This window comes from Lepidochelys olivacea, assembly GCF_965140295.1.
Source record: "Lepidochelys olivacea isolate rLepOli2 genome assembly, chromosome: 2".
NCBI lineage: Eukaryota > Metazoa > Chordata > Testudines > Cheloniidae > Lepidochelys > Lepidochelys olivacea.
In genome coordinates, this window is record NC_140412.1 from 187006338 (window position 1) to 187032426 (window position 26089).

General features: G+C 43.4%; 1 protein-coding gene across 5 annotated transcripts in view; it reads right to left on the bottom strand.

Annotated features, from left to right (window-relative positions):
* Positions 1-26089, bottom strand: part of FBXL2 (F-box and leucine rich repeat protein 2) — a 158186-nt gene that overhangs the window by 40960 nt on the left and 91137 nt on the right. For 4 of the 5 annotated variants that reach the window (XR_014710169.1, XR_014710170.1, XM_084618678.1 and 1 more), the window contains 4 exons: positions 24487-24617; positions 12746-12806; positions 9008-9052; positions 8200-8256 (listed from right to left, as the gene is read on the bottom strand). Coding sequence is in view for 3 of the 5 variants with exons in the window: in XM_084618678.1 (XP_084474804.1) it covers positions 8200-8256; positions 9008-9052; positions 12746-12806; positions 24487-24617 (294 nt within the window). In the remaining 2 variants the exon portion in view is untranslated. Of the gene's footprint in view, positions 1-1574; positions 1984-8199; positions 8257-9007; positions 9053-12745; positions 12807-24486; positions 24618-26089 lie in introns of those variants that run through there. The other variant, XM_084618679.1, reaches the window with a different exon arrangement.

Genomic DNA, 26089 nt, shown 5'->3' on the forward strand with positions numbered 1-26089 from the left:
GCACGGGGTTGTGGGCCTCAGCTGGTGCCGGGGGATCAACCCCCAGGTCGGAGTCCAGGCACGGAGCCAATGACTCATGACCTGTCCACTTGTCCCTCTGCCTAGATAGCGAGGCCAACAGGGCCTCGGACGCCCTTGGGTTCCTGCCTGGGTGGGCATCAGCAGCCACGGTGCCCATTGACACCACTGTCCCTGCCATGGGGCTCCTTGCCACTGACCATGCTGTGGGCCCGGTAGCACTATCTGCTCCGGCTGAGCGGTATGGCCCAGTGAGGGGCGGCTGGGTGCCGAGGCAGAGGTCACCACCGACCGAACAGTACCATAGGAGTGGCGGTGCCTACGATGCTGTCTTCCATGGGACCGGGACCTCGACATCGAGGACTGGTACTCGCTGGAAGTACTGTCCCGAGACTCGCTTTGGCGCCTGGAGCTGCGATGCCAGTGACGCGCGGCAGGAGCCCCGTGTGCGACGCCTGACAGAGCGGGAGCTTAAGCAGGAGCGTTTACGCTGGTCACGCTGATACCAGCTACGATAGCTGCATCGTGAAGAGGAGCGCCTTCGACACCTATCCCAGTGCCTGCATCCGCTGCTGTATAGCATGGAGGGACCCGGGGACTCCTGCCCGGATGGAACCCTGGTTGGCATCGAGGGTGGTGGACGTGAGCTGCGTGTGGACCAGTTGCTGCGTACTGAACAAGGCAGAGAGTGGTCTTCAGAGTGAGAGCTGCACTGTGCTGGGGAGGCCTGTCGAGCGCCCAGCGGTGGTTTGCCTCGGGACCAGGGGCCTGCCACCAGCAGCGACCGGCAAGCTCAGAATGTCTCGTATGGCCTGTAGAGCCTCCAGCGTCTATGGCATCCTGACCGCAGGAGAGGCGGGTGTCGGCGCTGCTGGGCTACTCCGCTCAGAACGAGTCAGAGATTTCAAGCCTGGGGAGTGGGGGGGGGGGGGACAGGGACGGACCGAGGGCTGCCCAACCTGGGACCAGCCTCTTCCCCCTTCCTTCTCTTGGCGCCGCTGCGAAGTCTAGCTCTTCCTTTGTTTCTTGGAAGGGGAACGGTGCCGACTGGTGGAGCGGGCTTCGCTGCGCACCGACCATGTGGTGCCCGGTGTCGAGTCCGCACAGCGTACCGGAGTTGGAGTGAGCACTGATTCCATGAGGAGAGCGCGAAGCCTGATGTCTCTCTCCTTCTTAGTTCGCAGCTTGAAAGATCTGCAGATCTTACAGCGTTCACTCACGTGAGTTTCACCCAAGCAGTGAATCACTCCTTGGCATGGAACAGCAATAGGAGTCGTATGCCTTGAAGCTAAGAACTGAGAAACTACTTTCCACGAGTTACTAACAACTAGCTAAAGGTACCACTAAGATCAACTGGAAAGGCTGCAGCAATTTTGGAGCAAGATGTGCCTTCACTGGCAGCAAGAAGGAACTGAAGGTGGGGGGACCTCGCGGCTCCCCTTATAGCATGATATAGAGGCGCCACTCCAGGGGTCGCAGCGGTGCTCCCCCCCACCCCCACGGGTACTGCTAAGGGAAAAACTTCCGGCACCAGTGCACACGGCACGCATGCACGCCTACTGTGGAATACACTTGAGCAAGCATTCGAAGAACTACTGCTCTTTTGGGAGAGTTTTCTCCTCAGCCTTTTGTTTTAGCTTTCATTTACTTATAAAACTCTAGTTTTTTCACCAAGGACTTACTGACACAGGCCTTATACTGAAGGTGGTAAGAGTAGGTTTAAGAATTGTATTTCAAGCATTCAAAGCACGGGCATTCCCTTAAAAGATGCCAGCTTGCATATGTTTACCTCTCATGTTTGAAGAGAATGGAAAAAGCCTCAAGTCCCCCACTCCAGAAAACCATTTCAAGCTGAGCTGGCTCCTGCCTCTTTCAGAGGATTCATGACCTTCACAGAAGCATTGTCAGGATAACAAGACACCCTTGAATTTTCACTGCAGATACTTTGAGGCCATTGTCAGCTACCTATAAAACAAATGCTCTGCACTGTCATCACCTCTGCAGAAAGTCTTGATGTGTTGAGTTGATTCCATCTTTCACTCTGGGCTCTGACCCAGCTCAGCACCATGAATTGTCCAGAGCTACCTGCTCTGTGTGCCTTTTTCCTTGTCTAGAGAGAACTTCTGTCAGAGCAACTCTGGTGTGGAGACAGTGAATGGAAAGTGAATGGAAAGCACTGGCAGGACTTGGCAGTGAATGGAAAGTGGGTACACTTTCAAAATCCTCACCAAAGGCAAACAGCAGCTCTTAACAGTCCTTTAGATCCAGCCACCTCCCACTGAAAGTTCAGATCCAACAATTGGGAGAGCTATGGGCTACCTGTATCCTTACCTCAGCCTGTAGCACGTTAGACCTTTTACTCCAGCAGGACAACAAATTTTGAGGACTACTAGTCTGGCACTGGCTGGATAAAAATGTATTTAAAAAATAAAAATGGGATTTTATTAATTTAAATTAAATACAAGGTTATTTAAAATAAACCTATTAAAAATCCACTTTGAAATGACAACCTATTGTAAGCACTAAATTTACTATAATCTTAAAATCATTTAAATTAAATAAAAATAATATTAAGCAGTATGTTTTCTGCCAAGATTTAAAGAAAGTCAAACCACTGAACTGGGGGAAATCTCTGGCTAAGCACCTGGAACCAGAGTTTATTAAAGTGCTAGTCAACTTTTGACAGCAATTAGTCTCTTCTGCAGATACAGAGAGTATATTTGCTTCATTTCAGTTTATTCAACAAGTTCAGTTCAATGGCTAGTTCATTCAAAGTTAAGAAACCAACTGAGAGTTGAAAAAGCAGAACAGCTTGTTTTCCTCTTCTAATCAATGAATAAAAATTAGGTGTGAAAGAATGAGATCTATCAGTTCTAAAATCTGAAGGACATAATGAATTGAACTGCTTGTTTCTAGTTACTAACTACAGATATTTTCTTTGTTTAATAAATCAGTTTTAAATGGAAAACGTGTTTTGATAAACTGATTTTCTTACGTATTCAGCGCTTTTAAGGTAGTTTTATTTATTAAAAAAATTAAATGGTGTATTTTAACTGAAGTTGAGTTTCCATCCAAATAGAGCTTGACAAGGTGGGTGAAGTAATATCTTTCTTTCATTGTGGCTTGAAAACTTGTCTCTCTCACCAACAGAAGTTGGTCCACTGAAAGATATTACCTCAGCCACACCTTGTCTCTCTAATATCCTTGAACCAACATGGCTGAAACTATACTGCATCCACCAATCATCATTTTCTGTAAAAATTAAGAATCTGAATAAAGGTAAATTAAGCTATATAATTGCTTAAATAAAGGCATATAGATAAATTGTATCCTCCTGATTAACAAAAAGAAGTACCTAATTTTAGTGTGAAGTTTATAGTTGCAAACATATTTTAATGGTTACCAACCTTTATTGGTAATGAACCTTTGCTTAGCAAAATAACTTTAATTTATTTTAATTGTGATTTGTAGTTGTACTTTTTAAAGTTGCTTATTTAAATCATGATTTACAGTGATAATTTGAAACTTTTTGATTTAAATCAGTGGTTCTCAAACTGATTTGATTGTTTCCCCCTTCTTTGTGTCTGAGTAGTTTAGGCTCCCCCCACCACACAAGTACATAGACAGTTTTTAAAAAAATTCAACATGCAGCTCTCACTAAATATTAAAAACAGTAAGGCATTGATTCAAACAGAGCCACCGATCCACTGTAATAAGAGCAAAAGCAAAACTGTGATTGTGGTCAATGCTTACAATTAAATGTGCTCACTGCGTCATAGCAAATGAGGACCTGATATGTCTGGAAGAATCAGCTTTGCTAGTTGTTCATTGCTGTGGGTAAAAGGTGCAAAATATGTTTGTTTTTCCCCCCTAAAGCTTCTTCCCCCTTGCCCCCCAGTTTGACCACCTCTGATTTAAATCAATCCGTCCTGCTGTGGCAAACCCTTATGTACTTGCTTTGGTTTATGAGGGATTCTTGGCCATTAACAGGCAGACACTAGCCTGTATATCAGGGGTGGGCAAACTTTTTGGCCTGAGGGCCACATCAGGGTTCTGAGACTGTATGGAGAGTAGTACCCCATAAGTAGCACATTCCTAAGGGGAGCAATTTAATACACTACACCTGGGTAGGGAAGGCTGTATCTCCCCAAACAGCCTGTCCCCTGTCCCCATCCATCCCCTCCCACTTCTCACCCCCTGACTGCCCCCCCTGAGAACCCCCGACCCATCCAACCCCCACTGCTCCTTGTTCGCTGACCGCCCCCTCCCAGGACCACCTGCCCCTAACCACTGCCCCCCTGGGAGCCCACCTCCTATCCAACCCCTCCTGTCCCCTGAGTGCCCTATCCCCACCCCTGCCCCCTGACAGGCCCCCCCAGATTCCCATGCCTATCCAACCCCCCTGTCCCCTGACTGCCCCCCTCCCCAAACCTCTGCCCCTTGCTCCCTGTCCCCTGACTGTTCCCTGGGACTCCCTGCCCCTTATCCAATCCCCCTGCTCCCCACCCCCTTATCATGCTGCTCAGAGCACCAGGACTGGCAGCTGTTAAGTAGTACACCATAAGTAGCACATTCCTACAGAGAGCAATTTAATACACTACACCTGGCTTCTCTCACAGCCATGCTGCCTGGCAGGAGCAGGCAGCTCTGCTGCCTAGAGCCCTGGTAGCATGGCGAGCTGAGGCTGCAGGGGAAGGACTGGGAGCTTGCCCACCTCTGGTGTGAGTAGCATCCTCCTCATCTGTTTTTCCCCTTTACTCAAAGTTGCAAAGGAAGAACAGAAACCAGAAAGAGAGGGAGGACTCAGAACTCTCCAGCTCTAGAACTTTCACTGAATCAGTCTGATGGAGCGAAGGGGGATTTCATCCACTTCTCCAGAGGAACCATCTCAGCATTTCCTCTTCAATTCCAGCTGCTCTGTGTTGTATTTTCATTTTCTTCACCCAACAAGGTGCAGCATTATTAATGTGTTGTGTATTAGCACATCATGTAATGTATGCATATATTATTATTTTTTAAAAGTCACAAAATGAAAGTGCTTACTCCTGTCAACTCTCTCTTATCTTAAGGTCTGCGTTTACATTCTTATCTCCGGTTCAGTCTTTGGATGTTTTGGATCTCATATTTGCCTTCTCTCTGTATATACTTGTATACAAATCCTCCTGAGCACTTATTTGGCTGGCAACCTGGAAATTATCAGGCATCTAAGGGTTAAAAGCACGGTGGTTTGTGTCCTCCACGGCAAAGTCTATTTAAAATAGACCTGTGGTTTCAAGGAAGGAGGGAAGGTTATATGAAGACAAATGTGACCTTTTGGCTATGGCAACAGTCTACTGCCTAATTAAGAGAGTTTCACATCCTATGAAATAAGCAGCTTATAAAATTCAGGTTTCCTGAGAGATTGTACTCCAGTGACTTGAAACTGAATAAGACAATCAAGATAGACAGCTGAATTTATGAGGCAAACATACAATAAATTGGTTAGTCTCTAAGATGCCACAAGTACTCCTTTTCTTTTTGCAAATACAGACTAACACGGCTGCTACTCTGATACCTAATGTAATATTCTGTATTAAAGCACAAGATCCTTCAGACTTGATAAATCTGGTGGACATAGTTAACAAGGTAGAAAGTGTCAGGTTTACAGTTTTAAAATCTGACCAGCCTTCTTTATTCTATGTACAAATTAAATTAAGACAAAATTTGTTGAGCTAGCTGAACAATGAATTATTAACAAACAGTATAAACAAAATAACTGATGAGATAAGATTATTTTTCTGCTGATGGAATATCCATAGGCCAATTACAATTTCTCTAGTGTATTTATTTGTTTAAAAAAAATCACATAAAACTGTCAAATGCTTCTGAACGTCTACGAATTGATTAGATAAAGTATTGGAGTGTTTGAATTCTGCCAAGTAAGTGTGTGTCTCTGTTCCCTGATTTGCTCTGTAAGGAAACACTTCCAATATAAATACTGGTGAATTTAAAATTTGATTTCTGCAACTTGGAAATGCACTTTTGTAAATATTTGTGCCACTAACGTTCAATTGGATACATGTTCACAGAAAGCAATCACAAAGAGTTCACAGCATAGTTAAAGTGAATTAATTTAAAACTTTAAATTCAGATTACTGAGCTTCCCCCCACTCCCAATTCACCTGGTGGTGTTCGCTACACAATCTGCCTGAACATTTTGTAATGTTCTCTGCTACACACAGGATAGCACTGGGCAGGAAATTGAATTTTTATTACTAAACAATCACAGAATACATGCTTTCTGTACTATAAAGATGCCAAAATATATATTAACATTGTACCGGTTCTCAGCCAATGGACTGTGACCTCCAAGTAGGTCAGCAGCGGTTGTCTGAGGCACAGGATATCACAATGGATATCACAATCCTATTACCTGTGAAGTAGATTGTTAAAGGAGGAATAACATCCAGAAACCATGACTGCTAATTCCTATGACATCTCCTTTGAAGTACTGGGAGAGGCACAAAAAAATCCTGTATGTACCTAAGGAGGACTGGTTATAAATGGGATTATGATATAAAGAAGAATACAATGCTGTGATTTCTATAGTAATTGCTCCTCTCCATTCATTTTGATCCCTAAACTGCGTTTTATTTCTAAACTTCCTTTTCCATTTCAAGTAAGTGATGCTATAGCATATCGTTCCCAGCCACAGGGACAGATGGCTTTATCAAGAGTTCTTTATAAAATGCTATCTCTAGTCATACCAAATAGATAATTTGATACAGTCTAAGTAAGGCTACAATGAGACTATCAAATGGAACAGTAATTCTTTAAAAAGTAGATTCCCTCTACTGAATGTGATTTCTAAATTACAATATATGTTCAAGTCCACTATTTAATAGGAAGCCAATGAATATTTTGGATTGACTGACCAAGATTTGTGCAGTTTAAAATATATATTTGGATATAAATGATCCTATGAAGATTCAGAGATGGGACTGAAGCCATTTTCAATACTGTGGCGCACACAGGCAAAATATTCTTATAAAGGCTCACATGTAAACAGTTCCTTGTCTGATTGGTAGACTACTTAATTCACTGAACTAAAGCGTACGGTATGTGGAATTATGACCTAGGAATGGGATTGGATGATTAATCTGCATATAGTAGTAAATTCGGTTCCTTTTTAAAGCCAAATCTCTTCCTGAGCCTGCTGCTGCCTTAGTAACACACTTCCTCGAGCTGAGGGTGCGGAGGAAGTCAATGACATGGCCACACAATTAACGAAGAAGTAAACATTTCCTTAATCCCTTCTAAGCATAGATTATAAAGTAGATCTATTTTCTTCAGGTAGATTTAAGGCAGTATATCATAGTGAACAGTGACCTGCCACACATGAAATACAACACCCTTCCTTATGCCAAATGGTAGTGTGACAGTTGGCTCCAAATGCCTAGGCCTAAATTTTCAAAACCCACTAGTGATTTGGGGTACCTCAATTTCAAAGTGGCCAATCTGAGTCACTTTAAGTGGCCTGATTTTCAGAAAATGAGCACCCACCCTATGAAAATCAGATCCATTAAAATATCTCAAGTTGGATTCTTTAAAAATGAGGTACACAAAATCCCTAGTCACTTTTGAAAATGTAGGCAACAAAAACTGACATTAGATACTATAAACCCACTGCTGCAAAAATCACACACATGACCATTTACAGGAGTGGGCCATATCTGTATACACTTTTGCTAAGCAATTATCCTTTTTTTAATTAATCATTTGATCTGTTTCAAAATATACTGTATATTAAAATTTCATGATTTCCTAGAAAAATCTTTAGAGGTAAAATATGTAAGACAGCATCTTTAAATATTTTTAAACTGTCTCATGTAGCTTTTTATTCTGACTAATTGCTCACAAGTAAAGGACGGTTACAGGTTCCTTATAACATTTAAGCCATTTTTCTGATTATGTTGGGATTCATAGGTTGCTTTGAGACAACCTACTTACAGTACTTGATGCCATATTTAAAACAGTCTTAGAAATAAGCTTCATATAAAACATATTTTGTAAAAAAGTATAAATTGTACAGTGTTGCAACACAACAAAAAACTAGTAGCTACAGGCTGAGAGCTAATCCTTATTTTGTATGTTTTTTTAAAAATATTTCATTAATAGATACATTATAAGAGTTAAACTCACCAATGCTTGCAGTTTAGGACAGTGAACAGAAAGTTGTATCAATGTGTTATCGGTTATCTAGAGAAGAAACCAAACAATTGGCTACATAAATGCAAAGTTATAGACTGGCTTATACATAATAATAGAGCTGACTAGCTGAAAAAAATCCACTTTGTTCAAGTAGCTTAACATGTACACTGGGGTTTAATTTTATTCCATTCATACCCTTCTGATCTATAAACCCATAAAGAGGATAAAAAATAAAGTCTTCCCCTTTTCCCAAATTTTATCTGAACAGATGGATGAAGAGCTTAAAACATGGTAGCTTTCAGGAAAACAGTCACTACATGCTGAATTGAACTGAGTCTACCACCAAGCTATCTGGATAGATTTAGTTCACCTTGCCAATTGTCAGAGAAGACGTGAGATGAAAAAAAACCCGCCACCCTTTTTCCAACAAAGTGAGTTTTGTAGACCTTCTTAAAGGTCCAGTACACTCTGCCACGTTTTGTTCCTTTGCTCATTTTTATCATTTGATACCATAAACAACAGATTTGTAACCCAATCCCTACATCAAAGTTAGGCATTTCTCTCTGCCAGATGAAGGTTCTGAAATAAACTCGTTTATTAGACACTTCTCTGGGAAATGGATAAATGTTTGTAATCACCTTTTTTTGAATTCCCCTTTATACAGACCTCCCAATAATTATCTGCATTTACTATCAGAAACAAAAAACAAAAAAATCCACAAAGCACTGATGTTCTGAATGGCATTACAGGTTCTTATAATGGACTTATGATGAATACTCCTTGTAAAACTGATTCTCACCAGAATGCACTCTTCTAAGTCCATCTTTTCCAGTTCATGGCAATTCTAAAAAATTAAAATAAAACAAAAAAATACCACAAGTAAGAGGAAGGGTGGCAGTTTGATCTTGAATTCTAACAGATGGTCCTAACCGCATCACCATTAATACTGGGGCACAGACAAAGGGAGAAAGAACATTTGATTATTACAGTGTTTCAGGCATCCATGCATGCTTTTGCCATTATAAAAATGGTTACATACCTATTCGGTAATTGTTGTTCTTTAAGATGCATTGTACATGTCCATACCACTTTAGGCAAAACTTGTTAGGGCAGCACATGTGACCTCTGCACGCTTCTGCTGCTAGCTGAAAGTATAACAATATGGAGCTGCCCTGACTCCTCCCTCAGTTCCTTCACACTGGAAGCAAGTAATTGCTGTACCTCCAATGTACAAGGGAAGGAGGAAAGGTCGTGGAAAGAACACATGAACAATAGTTCTCAAAGAACAATAGTTACTGAACAAGTACGGAACCGTGTTTTCTTCTTTGCGTGATTGCACATGTCCATTTCACTTTAGGTGGCTAACAGGAGTCTGATGGAGGAGTGTATCAGAGTCTACTTAAACAAGGACTGCAGCACCACTCTCCCAAACTTAGCATTGTACCTAGAGGCCTGGAAGAGAGCATACTGAGCAACGAACATATGAGCAGATGACCAAGAGACAGTCTTGCAAATGTCACTGATGGGAACATGACCCAGGAAAGCAGCCAAAGCTGCTTGACCTCTTGTAGAGCGTGCTAAAACACTTTGAGGTCGTGGACCATTGGCAATATCATTACAAGGATGGGGGAGGGAGGAGATCCAGGAAGAGATCTTCTGTGATGTAACGGGCTATCCTTTCACCCTATCAGCAGAGGCGGCTAATAACTGCAGTGTCCTAAACTCTTTAGTCCTGTCCAGGCAGGAAGCCACAGCTCTGCAAACATCTAAGTATGGAGCTTTTCCTCAACTTTGCATGAGTGAGGTTTGGAGGGAAAAAGTTGATAAGTAAAGTCTGATGCATATGAAAATCCAAAAGCACTTTCGAGAGAAATTTAGGGTGTTGATGCAAACCAACTTTGTCCTTGTAAAATAATATCTAAGGAAGGTCAGCCATCAAAGCCTAAAGTTCTCCTGGCCAAAGTAATAGCTACCTGGCATGCTACATTCATCAAGAGGTGAAACAATGAGCATGTAGCAATAGGTTCAAAGGGGGCCCCATTAAAACTGAGAGAACCAAATTTAGCTTCCAGGATGGAGTTGGGTCTCAAATACATGGGAAAAGCCTACCCAAACCTTTCAAGAACTTTATAGTTATAGGGTTGAAGAAAACAGCATTCCACTATCCTATAGATGAAAGGGTTAAGATAGCAGCCAGCTTAACCCGCAGGGCACTGACAGAAAGACATTTCTCCTTTACGTGAAGCAGGTAATGAAGAATAAACTGAATGGGAACCCATAAATGAAAGGTATCTTTCTGCTGGGACCACACAGAAAACATCTTCCATTTTATGAAGTGTACCTAGTGGAGGGCTTTCCGCTATCAAAAGAATGTTTCAAATTGCAATAGAACAAGTAGTTAACTACTGAGTAGTTAACCACTGAACATAACCAATCAGGTTCAGGCTAAGAGGGTTGGGATGCAGTTTGGCCATGGTTCTGGGACACTATGTCTGGGACCCGAGGAAGGATTATGGCAAGGGTGGCCAGCCTGTGGCTCTGGGGCCACATGCAGCTCTTCAGAAGTTAATATGCAGCTCCTTATATAGGCACCTACTCTGGGGGTGGAGCTACAGGTGTGCTCACTGCTCAACCCCTGGCTCTGCCCCCACTCCACCCCTTCTTGCCCCATCCCCTGAGCCTGCAGTGCCCTCACTCCTACCTCTCCTCACCAAAGCCTCCTGCCCCCCACAAAACAGCTGATCAGGAGGTGCGGGGAGGGTGGGGGAGGCACTGATCAGCGGGACTGCCGGTAGGCGGGAGGTGCTGGGAGTGGGGGGCGGGAGCTGATGGGGTGCTGCTGATGTATTACTGTGGCTCTTTGGCAATGTACATTGGTAAATTCTGGCTCCTTCTCAGGCTCAGGTTGGCCATCCCTGGATTATGGGATTTCAAACTGAAAGGTTTAACAGGTCTGAAAACCAATGCTATCAAGGCCAGGCTGCTGCTATCAGAATTAAACAGCATGATCTTGCCTGAGTTTGTCCACCACTCTCAGCACCACAGGGACTTGGGGGTGTGGGAGGGAAGCATTAAAAAGTTTCCCCTTTCAGGATAGTAGAAAGGCATCTGATACACACCTTGAACCAACACTCATCCTGAAACAGAACTGGTGACATTTCCTGTTCTGTCAGGTAATAACCATGTCCATTTCTGGCATTCCCCATATCTGAAAAATGGACTCTGCTATGTCAGGTCTGAGGGGACCATTTGTAATCTCTTCTGAACAATCTCCTGAAATGGTGCACTAGACAGTTCTGAGACCCAGGAAGGTGAGCTGTTTTGAGCATAATTGTGTTCTTGATGCAAAAAGACCAGAGGTTCATTGCTTCTTGGCAAAAGAGGTCTGATCTGGTACCTACATGCTTGTTAAGGCAGAGCATAGCAGCAGTGTTGTCTGAGTACTTGTATGGAACAAGCCACAATGTGGGAAAGAAAAGGAGAAAAATGCATCCGATGAAGTGAGCTGTAGCTCACGAAAGCTTATGCTCAAATAAATTTGTTAGTCTCTGAGGTGCCACAAGTACTCCTTTTCTTTTTGCGAATACAGACTAACACAGCCGCTACTCTGAAATGTGGGAAAGAAATACTTAACAGGCCCCAAAATTACTGCAATAAAATCAAATAACCCAGAGACAACATAAATACAACAAGAACTAACTGACCTCCCCATATAGATCATATAGCACTATTATCCAGCCCTACCAAACCCTGCACATGCTAACAAATTCGGGATATTACAGCCCTGATAAGGAAGCATGTTCCAAAGGTCTAGAGAGTACCCTGCCAGCTGCCCCCTATGCCCATGGAACTAAAATAGCTCTTGTTCATATCAAATGTTTGTTACACGACTCCTATTTAAATAAAACCATTTTTGTGCTTCGTTATATTTAAAAATAAACCTTACAAATGTTATAAAAGAGTGAAACAAAAATTAGATCCATTAAAATAGAAACCTTTTTCCTTTAAATATTCAGTTCCATCCAGTCCCTAAATCAACACAGTAAGTCTGCATCTAACTTTAAGTGCTATAGAAGTGTCACTGAAGTCAATAGGCATGAGTTAAGGCTTAACTGAAAATATTATCTAGATATATTTTGCAGCAATAACTGATACACAGAACAATCTGCTATAAGGAGACTTTCTGTACTTAGGAAGCCTGCTTGCATTATATTTTATAGCTTTCGGCTTTAAAATTATTGTTCTATGTATGAAAAATACAGGTGACTATATTTAAATGCATTTTTAGAAAAAAATTAGAAGAGCAGGGGCGGGGAAGGGAGAAAGCCACTCTAAAAAATATTCCAAGCTCCAGTTATTTGTAATTACGTTCCAGAAATAAAATCAATTATTTTGGTTCTTTTCTGGCCACCTCCTGTAAGGAGCCTCCCTTCTACTCTACTTTCTTCTCATCCTCCCCAGCATGACTGGATAAATTCAGATATGTACAGTAGCAGTGAAAATTAGGTAAACTGTACATTTTTAAAATAATCCTTACCCGTGCTAAAAGTGTAAAACCTGCATCCGTCAGGTGGGAACATCTTGCAGCTTCCAAAATCCTGAAAAAATAATTGTTTTCAACATAAAAATATTACTGATACAGTAATGAAAAGCAATTATTTCTTTTTATTTCAATATATTGTCAATATATTGTAACATAAAACTGATTTAGAACCAAAGTCGTAAGTCCATTTTCATAGTATTTTGCAATTTTAAAAAAGGCAGGACTAATTTTTGATTTAGCTAATCAGAAAGATGTTCAGGCTACATAGCACAATTAAATTATGTACAATTAAAAATTATACCTATGGACATCTGTAAAGAAAAAAATTTACAGTGAATTCTTGTACTTCTAAGGCTATGTATATACTTATTGTAATTCTAAAACTGTATTTGGAAAAATACCATTTTCACTGCATATCTTATTCCCGATACACAAAGAAATAAATGCATTAGACAGTTTGTTGAGTTTGTATATTGTGGAAGAGTACAGAAAGAGTATAGGGAGGAATTTAGGAAAGTGCAGGTCAAGCCTTCACAATATGCCTCCAATGTTCTATTTATTGTCAAGTTCTTATATTAAGCATTTTGGCTTCAGGTATCAGAAAGCAAGGAGACAAACAGCTGTCAAAACCAAAACGTAAAGCCAAACCTACCTGATTCAATCTTCCAGAAACAGATATAGAAATATATTGGGAAAAAACTCATTACCTGAGAAGCAGTCCCTTAGGAGAGGTGTGAGTGAAGTAAGATAAGAGAAAAAAGGAAACTATAACAATACCAGTACGTATAGTTTTCATTGTAGTACTTCCGCTCTTCCCTTGTTCAAGTTTACACTAAGCAGATGGTAGTGAGTAGCGAGACTAACAAGGAGAGAATGTCACAGAGTAACCACGTGCACAAACTCTCCCATTCAACACAACAGCCATTTCCTTTATGTTTGACACACAAATTCATAAAGGAGAGATAAAGGAAATAGACTAAGAGACTGCTGATTTAGATTTCTCAGTATAAACTAGCATAGGTATCAAAGCTTAGAGGTAGGCTATCAAAATGTGCCTTTCTACCATAATGCATTACACATCTAGTTTTCAAAGTGCTAACCATAAAGCACTATTCAGAAATGCCTCAAAATCTCATCTCCCTCTCAGTAGGGTCACTGAGTAAATACTCTCTTAGTACAGAAACCCTCTTCTGTCAGTAGGGTTATATTGAACATCCATATGACCTTCATAGGCTTCTCAGGCCCACATTCTTCTTCAAGTGATGGTCCTTACATGATTCCAAACATGGGTGCGCAGTTTTTGTAGTAGTTTGCGTTGACCTGCACATCAATGTGGGTCATCCACATGCTCGCATCTGAGGCGATCAGAGGCCGTGAAGGTTGACACCGCTCCAGTTCCCTCTTATCGTCGCATGGCCAGAGTCAGAATCCCTGTTCCTCAGTGCTCCTAGCCTTGCTAAAAGACACGCTTGGCTGTTTTTCCAGTAGCTAGAGTTGTATATAGTTGTTTATAGTGTAGATATTATTGTTTAGATTCCTAGGTGATTAGTATCCTCATTGAACCCTTCCCCCATCAGGGAGATCCTCCCTCCAGGGATTATGCCCTGGCAACCAGCTTCAAAACCTGTGCTTCTTGCCTGCATTCCTTCTCTGTGAGTGACAAGCACCAACGGTGCCTCTACTGCCTCAGCAAAGCTCAAGTCATCACCTGCTGCTCCATCTGCTGCTCATTTCTGCTCAGAATGAGAGAAGTGAGAGAACTTCGCCTTCATAGCTTTCTAATGGAGGAGCTTATGTGCGCACATGCACAGTCAGATCCAGACTGGCAGATCTGCTGGAATGACTCCCATCACCACCAATGAGTGCCTCTCCATCTTCGTCCAAGGCACCAAACCCAGGGGTACCGCCGCAGCAGCCCACTGTGAGCTTAAGAAACACGGACATGGGCATAAAGTTGGCTCCCCAACAGGGACTGCCCCTAACCACAGTGTTGCCTTCCTGAGCCATGCCAAGTCGGGTGAGAAGTCATGCACCGACCCAAACTGCTCCAGCTCCCAAGAAACCCCAGAGAGAGCATAAGTTGAAGTACCGATCCGATCTGCTGGTGTCGCCTCCAGCCGTGGTCACTGGTCCGGCTTCCTCATCACTTCTGGCACCATTGATGATGCCAGGCCCCTCCAGGCCACCATGCATAGGTCCCTGCGCACCTGGAACCACTGATGCCTACTGCGGAGCTGTTGCTCCCATATGTTCCCAGGTTCCCCGCTACTGTCTGGTCCCCCAACCACCACCGAGCTCCCTTCTCTGGTGGATGAACCCCTCCTTCTTTTCCCAGCACAATGCATATCTTCCACCCACCTTGCACTGGCGGCTCTGCCCCATTGGACCCGTCCTCCAACTCAGAGGACTTTTCAGAGCTGGATTCCCTCATTCTCACCTGCACATATCCCAGGCACCGACCATCCTATCTACTGGTGTATGACCTTACTTCCAACACATGGCTCCACAATCCCTGGTGCCTGCCAATGCCTGACAACCTGTACACTTGGCCTCACTGGCCTTCTTGGGACTGTTACCAGGACTGTGGACTACCACTGGTAGCCTCTTAACAACCTTCCCCGGCCACACACCAGGCTTTTCTCAGTTGACAACAAACCAGAGGATGCTACAGTACAGCCGGTACTATCCGTACCACCGGTCCCACTGTAGCCTCGTTGTCACCGGACGAGGCACTAATTCTGCCTTCCCTTTCCCCGCTGGATGACCATAAACAATACCACAACGTGCTTCAGCAGCTCTTGGCCTCCTAGTGGAGGAAGATCAAGACACATTAAACCAGGTCCAGAATATCCTGAAACTGCCGGGACCCTCCCGCACTGCCCTCCACATCCATGAAGCCATGCTGCAACCAGCACAGTTGGTCTGGCATACACTGGTATACACCCTACTCCTTTAAGCAGCAGAGTGATGCTACTTCGTCTCATCGAAAGGAACAGACTTCCTTTTCACTCCCCCACCCCCAACTCACTGGCGGTTCACGTGGCGATGGAATGCACTCACCAACACCACCTGAAGTCCACCCTTACACACACTCACAAAACCCCAGACAGAGCGGCGAAGAAGCTGGACCAGTCCTGCATCACCAATTACGAGGCCATGTTGGCAAAGTACAACTTTCTCACGTACTCCAAACTTTCATAGTTTCAGGGTTTTCTTCTGCCAGACAAACAACATGAGTTCCAGACACTATTTGATGAGGGCAAACTGGTTACTAAGGTGAGCCTCCAGGCAGTGGGTGATGCTGCTGACATCACCTCACGCTCCCTGGTGACCGGAGTCATACTCCGATATGAATCCTTGCTCCAATTGTCCAGACCTCTCTTGAGGACCTCCCCTTCAATAACCAGAAACTTTTTAGTGACAGGACGGAAGAGTCCCTGCACTCACTCAAAGGCTCTCATGCCCCTCTGCAGTCACTTGGCATTTACACCCCAGACTCTTCCCTCTCTACTTCCAAAGACAACAAGTGCTATCATGACATCAGCAGCATGCTCAATAGCCCCATTACTCTGCCACTACAACCTCTGCTCTCTCAACCGTCCTGCTATGTCAGCCTAAGCAACAATTTTGACACTCTCACCAAGATCCGTAAATGTCTCCCTACCCCTCCGTCTTGCCCTCTTTCCCCACAATTGGGGCAAGACCATCACAGACCACTGGGTACTGGACATCATTCACCAGGGGTACTCTATAGAATTCCTCTTTCCCCTCCCCCCCCCCCGCTGGCTGTGGAGATCTTCTCTGAGAGGAAGCAGATGCCCTTCTCATTGGAAGCTTCTCCACTTTATGGTTGGTCACTCCCACTGTCAGTTCCATGACCTTCCCTTCGGTATCACCACCAATCCATATGTATTCACAAAAGTCTTCCCCATTGTCACAGCCCACATGCTATGCCTCCGCCACTCCGGGTTTCCCTGCCTAGACGACTGGCTCCTACTGGCCAGGTGGTTAGGTGGTATAGGTGGTTAACAACCATTAATGAAAGGTCTAAGTGTGTGAGAGAGAGCACTATATGGCTACACCTGCCATTATCATATGCAGTTGAACAGGAAACACAAACTATTCCCCCCTTTTCAGCTAAAGTATAGTAGATCATTGAGGCAACCACCTCCTCTGAGCTATACAGACTCTTTGCGATATTTATTTATTTATTGGGGCATGCCTGGACACTCTGGTGGGCCAGGCTTTCCTCCTGGCAGATCGGTTTACCATCTTTACTTCTCGCATCACTTTACGCCACAAACCACACACCTGCATCCACGAATGCCTCTCTCTCCTCGATCACATGGCAGCCTGCACCTCTATAATTCCCTATGCCCACCTCCATATGCACTGCCTTCAACTATAGATCAGATCAACCTACAAACCGCAGACAGACCCCTTGGACAAGTCCGTCCCTCTCCTCTGTTTCATCCTGGCCTCCCTCACCTGGCAGACTGACTTGCCCAAGGTACTGATAGGCACCCTGTTACACCTCCTGCCTCCTGCACCACTCTAACTATGGACACCCCCTTACAGGTTGGGGTGCCCACCTGGATGCTCATACGGCCCAGGGCCTCTGGACACTAAGAGTGGCCAGGATGCATATCAACATCCTGGTTTTGCGAGCTGTCCATTTTGCCTGTCAGGCATTCCTTCCTCTTACACAATCACATCACATTCAACTGCTATCCGACAACATGGTGGCAATTTTATATATCAACAAGCAAGGCAGTGCCAGATTGCCCCCTCTGTGTGTGGAGGCCATCCAACTCTGGAACTGATGTATCAGATAAAATGTCATGATACAGGCCATGTACTTTCCAGGCGCCAGCAACTCCCTCGCGGACATGCTCGGCAGGTCATGCTCAGCGGGTCCTTCTATGCTAACCACGAGTGGGAACTACACAATCCCACACTATGCTCAGAATTCCACTGCTGGGGCACCTGGCGTCGGGACCTGTTTGTGACCAACAAGAACCAAAACCTCCCCCTCTTTTGTTCCAGAGCAACACTTGGGATAGACTCACAGGGCAATGACTTTCTCCTGCCCCCCAGTGAAGTCCACTATGCCTTTCTACCCATTCCCCTCCTGCACAAGATTCGATAGGAACAAGTGACGTTCATACAGATAGTCCTCTTTTGGCCTTGCCAAGATTGGTTCATGGACCTCCTCCACCTCTCTGCTCATCACCGGATCCACCTCTGCCCTCACCCAGATCTCCTCACACAGACGCTAGGCCAACTCTGACATCGCAACCTGAGCCTGGTCCATCCCACGGTATTTGGATGGAGCTCGCAAGCAAACAGAGCATGCTCCACCCCAGTGCATGACATTCTCAAGCACAGCAGGAAGCCACCCACCAGGGTCTGCTATCAGGTGAAACAGAAGTGTTTCACCACATGGGCACGCTGACAACATCAGCCACTAGACTCCATCTCCATTCCTATCCTCCTGGACTACCTTCTCCAACTTGAGATGTCGGGCCTATTTGGCTTCCAATACCCACCCTCCATTGCCTCTGCTATGGCCTACTTTGCTTACCGGTAAGAGGGATACTGGAGCAGCAGCAACCCACATGGCCTCTTATAGCCTCGGATGCGAGCTTGCAGACAATGTGCTTGTGGGTTAATGGACACTACTAAAAAAACTGTTCCGGCTCCAGCACAGGGCACACATGCACACCAACGTTTGGAATCCAAATAGGGACCACACACCTCAAAGAAAGCTCCAGTTACAGTAAATAACCTCCTCTTCTGTAGTTTTGAGCAGCTCATCATAGGTGATTAGCAATCCTTAATGAAAGCCTGGATAGAGCAAACACATAACTGGTGCGAAAATTATTTAGAATGTCAAGCATAAGGGGAAACATGTTTTAGGATCACCCATGTGTTATCCCTTTCTTTGTCTGCATACCACTTATCTTTTTTTTCAATTCTAATTATGTGTGTTACCTCTGCCTCTCACCAACCCTGCAAACCTCTTCTCTAATGCTCCATAACATAAAAACATGCAAAGTGATGGGATATGCTTTAAAAAGAAAGAGCAATCACGCAACTTACTTGCTACACATCTGGTTGAAAAGCACTGAACACTGGTGCACGGGCAGCAGTGGGTGAGAAAGGAAAAGAATGGCAATTCCACCTTCAGATTTGTTGTCCCTGGATCTAATGACGGGGTGTGGAGAGGTGAGCTAACAGCTGTCCTACTGTGTCATTCAGCTAGGGAGCCATGATGCAGACTAGGTTGGGCAATAATACTGGGGCATACTGATCACAGACATTGCACTGATAAGCATAAGGGTGAGTGAGGTTCTGGTGTTGGTCTGTTTTGCTGATTGCACCAGATTTGATGCGGCGGTCTAGTGAAATCCTTTCTAGGCAGTGGCTGACATTTTCTCTGTTTATTTCTTTATACTGTGACTAGTTTTGGAGGGGGATGCAGGTGAGTGGCCATCTTAACTGGTAATGGTGTGTGACAGATACATAGATACTGGAACTGAGTTATGGTGCACTCTTGGTGAAGATCTGAGGACACTGTTTTTAGGAAACTACAATTACAGTTAAGTAATTTTCTCTTTCTTCCAAGGTAAGCATCCTCAGAATAGTCATACTCTTTGGAAACTACAGAGGTAAAGTGAGGTACCTCTGCTAAGGAAATAGAAGAAGAAAAACCAGGACAGACAGACACAGTGAGAGATTCCAAGCTATGTAAGACAAACCAGAGGGAGGAAAGAGTTGTAACTCAACTTGGAAATAAATATTATAGATGAAATTTTAATTCATTCATGACACCTGAATAGCAGTGCATAGGGAGCAGCCATGACTGCCTTGTAAGAGTAGAGCTATCACTGAAGGCTGCCTAATGTCACGTGTGTGTCAGAATGCATTTATGATTAATACAATTCTTGACTGAGATCATTCTAAATAATCCTTACACAGGTAAGGTTTAAGTAGTTGTGTGTTTCAAAGTGCTAACCATAAAGCACTACTCAGAAATGCCTCAGAATCTCATCTCCTTCCCAAGTCTACCCAGTGTAGGGTCACTGAGTAAATACTCTCTGTAATACAGGAACCCTCTTCTCTCAAAAGGGCTATATTGAACATCCATGAGCAATCCTTTATAGGCTTGTTAAGTCCATGTTCTGTGATCTTGAGCAGCTCATCATAGGTGGTTAACAACCGTTAATGAAAGGTCTAAGTGTGTGAGAGAGAGCACTATATGGCTACACCTGCCATTGTCATATGCAGTTGAACAGGAAACACAAACTATTCCCCCCTTTTCAGCTAAAGTATAGTAGATCATTGAATGCTGATTTTACTCTATTAAGTACATAGGATATTTTCTACTTAGAAGTATTGCAGAGTTGGTAATACTTGAACTGTTTTCTTCCCTTTCTCCTCAAGAGAGGGTGCATGCATTGCCAAAGCACCTTTCTGATTCATTGGATTCCTTACTCTTTCCTAAAGTAGAGAGAGAAATAGATGCTAAGAGCGTGAATAAGAAGCAAGGCACTGGCAATCATGATCTGAGTTTAATCACCATAGTACATTTTTGTTCCCAGCCTCTTGAGGTGGTCCCAGCAACTAGATTAATTGCAAACAGAGAGGAGTTGGAAAGAGCTGAGATCCAGGACATCCTGGCACACAGGCATCAAGCGGATTTAAATGTGCCTCCCCACCAAGACATATGACTCTATCTCTGCTTCCAAGATGCTTCAATGCCTCAGTCTCTGAACTGGAGTTAAACATCACCAGGGCCCTTCAGCTCATCATAGCTCTGCTTTGATGTACCAGTCTTATATGCAGTCACACTCAACTCTGCTCTCCTTGAGAATTTCTTCCATCAGACTTTACAAACCAAACTAGTTTCAGACATCTGGGGAACCCTGAAGGAGACTGTAGCGGGGTGGCCACCCGCTCCTGCCTGGAAGGGCCTAAAACAGCCCTGGGAGAAGGCTGGGGCAGGGGAAAAGCTGGGCTGATTGGCAGAGCAGCCGTAGCTGGGTGCCACGCCCCAAATGGACCAGCGGGCCTTATAAAAGTCAGGGAAGCCAGGAGCAGAGGAACTCCCTCTCTAGCCCTGAGAGGGAGGGACCTGGCTGCAGAGACCTGAATAGAGGACCTAGTTTGGAGCAGGGCTGGGGAAAGGCCAAGGGAGCCGGGGAGCTCTGGCCTAGGAAAGCCCCAGGCTGCAGGCCTGGGAAGGCCTATTAGGTACCTATTAGGGAGTTGCAAGGGCAGCCACAGGTAGGCAGAGGCAGCAGGTCCAAACCCCTCGCCTGTGATGAGTGGCTTATACTGCAGTCTGCCCCAGGAAGCAGGGGCTAGTTGGTGACTGGCAGTAGCCTAAGACTGAGGCAAGATGGGGATAGTGGAGGGGGTTCCCCTGGGAGGGGGAGACCCAGAACTGTGGGGGTACTGCCAGGGAGCAGCAGGTAAGGGGGCACCGGGATCCTGAGAGGGACATGGGGGCCAGCAGTGGTGGTGAGACACCGGCCTGAAAAGGGCGCTCCGGAGGCTGGAATGTTAATTCCCTGAGATGACCAGCAGGAGGCGCTGCTGGTGACTCTGAGCCCGAGCCCGGTTACAGAGACCAAAGCACTTGTCAGAGGATCTGACGGCTCAAAGTGATAACCTACAGCAGATCCCACACCTCATGCAAGTCATGATCATCCCTCAGGCAGTACAAAGACCAGACATGTTCACTGTTGGCAGGCATTTTGTCTGTTGAGGCATCTCTGGAAGTCAGTGTGGAGTTTCTCCATTCCTGTTAAGAAAACTTGAACTAGAGGGAAAAAACCCACTAACAATAACCTGAACTGTCACCTTGGATAAGCCAAGCCAAACAAAGGCATTATGGAAGACTAGTGCAGGGTCACATCAGCAAACCAGCTGAACTTAGACAAATACCAACATTTTCTTTAAAAGAAAATAGAAAAAAATACAAAAAAATTGAATATCAGCACTTAGCTGAGGGAAGAGAGGTGGAAAGGGATATCTAACCAGGTTAGCACTAAATATAGAGCAGCTGCTCAGTGGAGCTCTGAACCATTATATGGAAAGAAAGGAAACTGGCTAGAAGTTATTGGCCACTGGATTGGGCAGGAAGTTATGTGGCACCAGCTGGTAAGGTGGAGCTTTGAACTTCTAACATCTGATCTGTCATGTGCCAGAGACGAGATCCACACAGTGGGGAGAGGGGAGCATTAACAAATGGTAATTCTGCAGAAAGCCTGAGAACAGCATGCGGAGTTGTAAGACTGATCTCTGGATAGCAAATATTCTTATAAGGCCTGCCCCTAAATTGGCCAGTGAGTAGATCAGCTGATCCAATTTTGGGAAGAGAGTTAGAAAGTTTCTGCAGGTTTTCTAGTTCTTGAAAAGATGTCATTTAGGAGGTACAAAGAAGAAGGGAGTTGTATCTCCAGTTGATTCCCCAACATGAAAATTTTAATACAGTACAATTTTAGTACATAGTCTTGAAGCTCAGTCTATGGCAATTTGCATTATCCTTACTTTGGATGAGAGACGGATCTATGGGGTTCATTTTGTCAGATTCATTTTCCTTGCTAATATCTTGTTACTGTATGAGAAATGGCTGAAGCCTGTCCCCTTGTGGCACTGAGGGAGACTAACAAGCTACAGGATAGTAAATCAAGCTTGCTTAGCTAGCAGTACATTTTATGGTGCCCCACGTTAGATGCTTCCTTACATTTTTCTTGAGAGATTTCTCATGAGAGTTGTCTTTCCCTTGAAAGGAGGAGTGTGGGACTGATAGGTATTTTAGGCCTCTTTCTTTGCCTTAGAAAGTGAGCCAGGAATGATTTCAAAGTACCTATATTTTTCTGACATCAGTTAGAGAGAGAGAGACTCAGATTTGTCCTAACTAGTGGCAATGGGTTTAGATTTTTTAAGGAGTGTGACAAACCAGTTTGAAAATACTCTTGTGACTGAAGCAAGAGCATGCATAAGCACTCATAGCTATTTGCATAAGCAGTCAAATTTGGATCAGATACAGACATTGACTTGAGGAGAGTCTTTGTAAATTAAACAAAAGCTCTTTTTTTTCCCTACCGATCACGTTAAAAATGAACTTGGCAGAATGTGCATGGTAATTACACACAATACTGGCATCCAAATATAGTTTGTCAGAATTCTTTTTGATACAAAGTTTACTGATATATATATTTTCCCTAATGGTCCACAATTAAAGTTTAATTGGTCAGCATCCCTAAGAACTGTTATGACTCTTGAATCTGTTTCTGTCATAATTAAGGTTTTAACTTCATCTTAAGAAGCTTAATATTTTTGTATTAAAAAATCAACCTTTAATTAAAAGTGTAAGATATTTTCCTTTTGAGTTGCCCCATAACAGAAATCTTCTTCATGACTAGGGTGGAGGCAGATATCCATTTCTGCGTTAAACAGATTCTTCAAAATATTGAGAAATGAGGATTAACTGTGCAGTGTTACCATACACTATCAAATAGCTATATTTCACTCCTGAGACGGCTGCATTTTCGTGGTTCGTGAAATAAAATCTATGTTGGAACTGCCCATAATTGCAGCACCTAACATGCACATAGAGGTTTGTGGCTTGAGATTACTCTTAATACCATTTATCACTTTAAGAAAAGTAGGGAACCCAAGGAAAGGAAACTATAGTGAATACTTACCCTTTAGAGAAAGTTTCCTTAGCATTAAGAGTTACATGAAATTATTTTGGTTCATATAGTGGGCAAAGTGCAGCTAATACCACTATAATATAAAAAGTTAACAGCAAATTTATATTGTTTCTGAATTGGCAGATAATTTACTTATAGTAATAACATTATGAAGATAAATTCAGATATACTGAACCAGATTATTTTCCTTGTTCCAGACCCTCTGTGTTGCTCTGGTGGTGTAAAGGGGCCAAAAGCAAAAACATCTCTAGAGCTGAGCATTGTCCCATTGTGGGAGAATCACCAGCTGGCTTTAGGGCAGGCACGGCCAACACCTGTGCCATTCCCACTGCAACCCTCAGCGTAAGGGCATTACAATCTGAAGGAGGGAGAGGTGTAGCCCAAGTGCTACTATACTGTAGCTATTCTTGGCTGGCATATTGGACCTAAAGGCTGTTCTAAGTACACTAGTGCCAGGAAAGAACAAGACAGAGGATCAGGGAGTTGCAACTAGCTTCATTTTGAGCCACCCCACCTCAGCTGTGCCCATCAGATACTGGGTATAGATGACAATTTAGCCCATTGTGCATTTAAGTCTAACAGTGCTGGGCAGCATAGCATACTAATGGCAAAACACACCTAAAATGTCACCTTAGTGTAGTTCTAGTTAAGTATTTCAGGTATGATTTACAGTACTATTTGTAAGGCAAAAGAAGAAGATACCGAGCCATAAAATGTAGTATCTATTGGACAGATCCTCAGCTCATGGAAATTGTCATATGACAACTCACAGCAGCTGAGGATCCTTTGTATGTATCTATGAAGTAATATAGAGTCAGTTAGTAACTGTGACTTAATTCTTTTTCCTCTTTTCACATGATATGCAGGGGTTGGGGTTTTGCCCTGATGCTGAACACCCTTAACTCCAATGGAAATCAATGGAAGTTGAAGGTGCTCAGAATTTCATAGGAGAAACTTAATCTCCCAGGATCAGGCCAATGAGGAATACAAAAATTGTGACATACTCACTTCAATCTCGGACAGTTTAGACCAAGGGCTGTGAGAGAAGCATCTGTAAGGTTGCTACAACCAGAAACACACAGTGACTGAAGTCTGTGGCATCCTCTACAAATTTTTACAATGCCTTCATCTGAAATTTGCTGCAACAAATAAAAAAGGTTGAAGTTTATCCTGCTATCAAGTAATTTGTCTAGGAATAAAAATAGAGCCATGCAATATGACATCAGATCAACAGTGTGCAACCATGATAAGTTGTCTATTTTCATCCACAAAACATCAGCAGGAAATCACACACCAGGAAAGCACACACTGCTTCTTTGAGACAACCACCACATAGGATTCCTGCTCACCCACATCTTTTTGTAGATTTGAGATTCTGTTCTAAGGCAGTGTGAAGCTAGGTTTTCTCCCATCGTTGGCATGGTTTTCATATGGTAAATATTTTAATTTACAATCACATGCAGTTTGTATTTTTAGGGGAGCTTTTCCTTCCCACAAATTTAGGGATTAACTAAGAAATGTCTAGAGGGAGTTGAGGCACTAGCAGTTAGAATGAAAGATGAGGGAGGGGCTCATGCCCAATGCCACAGACTGCCAAAAACTAACAGCGATTACCACCTGTCTTGCACTGGGGATGCAAAACCCAAGAGTGGGAATCCTATAGTATGGTATCTTCAAAGAAACAGAATTACAGGTCAGCAGCTATTCCTTATCCCCATTTTACAGAAGGTATGTTGAAATACAGAGATTTGCCCCAAATTACCCAGGAAGCCTGCAGCAGACCCAGGAAAAGAACCTAGACCTCTCATTTCCCTGTCCTTTGAGTTAATCTTTCATTATAGTGTTCTGGTTTAGCCACTCTGATAGAGAGAACTAACTTATGTTCTGAATTGCCTGCTGTTGAATTTGCATGGTCATTTTCTGAAACAGGCATAATTGAAAACAGCTCCTCAATACTAGTTGCATGCATGATATGAATAGTCTTCTAGGACACAATGAAAGATTATAATATTTAGAAACAAGATGAATTGTGTCAGTTCTTCTGGATCCTCCTGTCTGAAAGAAGTGTTTTTCCTACTTTGGTAACTTAACATCTTCCAAATAAATTATCCTTTGTGTTAATACAAGCTCATTCCTCTTTTGATTGTCATTCCCATGTGATGAAAACAGTGATTTCTCCTGCCTTTTGAGATGACTGTGTTTATTGTTTTTATGAGCCTATCATCTAGATATGTTTATATGACCTTATTTCTGAAGCTAACCACTACCACAAACATTACTTTAGGTAGCAAAAAAAAACCCAAAACCAAAAACACCCCAAAAAACAGTCTTGGAACTTAGATTAGCACAGCCCAGAAAGATATGCATTGGTAATATACTATATTTTCCCATCTGAAAACCTGAAGCAGTTTTCATGATTCCAGAATACTAGCAGATTAAAAAACAGGTACACCTCATAGCTACACCTGATGTAAATCCCCCTGGATCCACAGACAGGAGAATAGATTTTAGAGTTTCCATCTTGAACCATTTTAATTTGATAAACATATTGAACCATTTTAGACTTAATATTGGTCCTGCACCTTCTGGCATTGTGGCAAGAGTGTATATC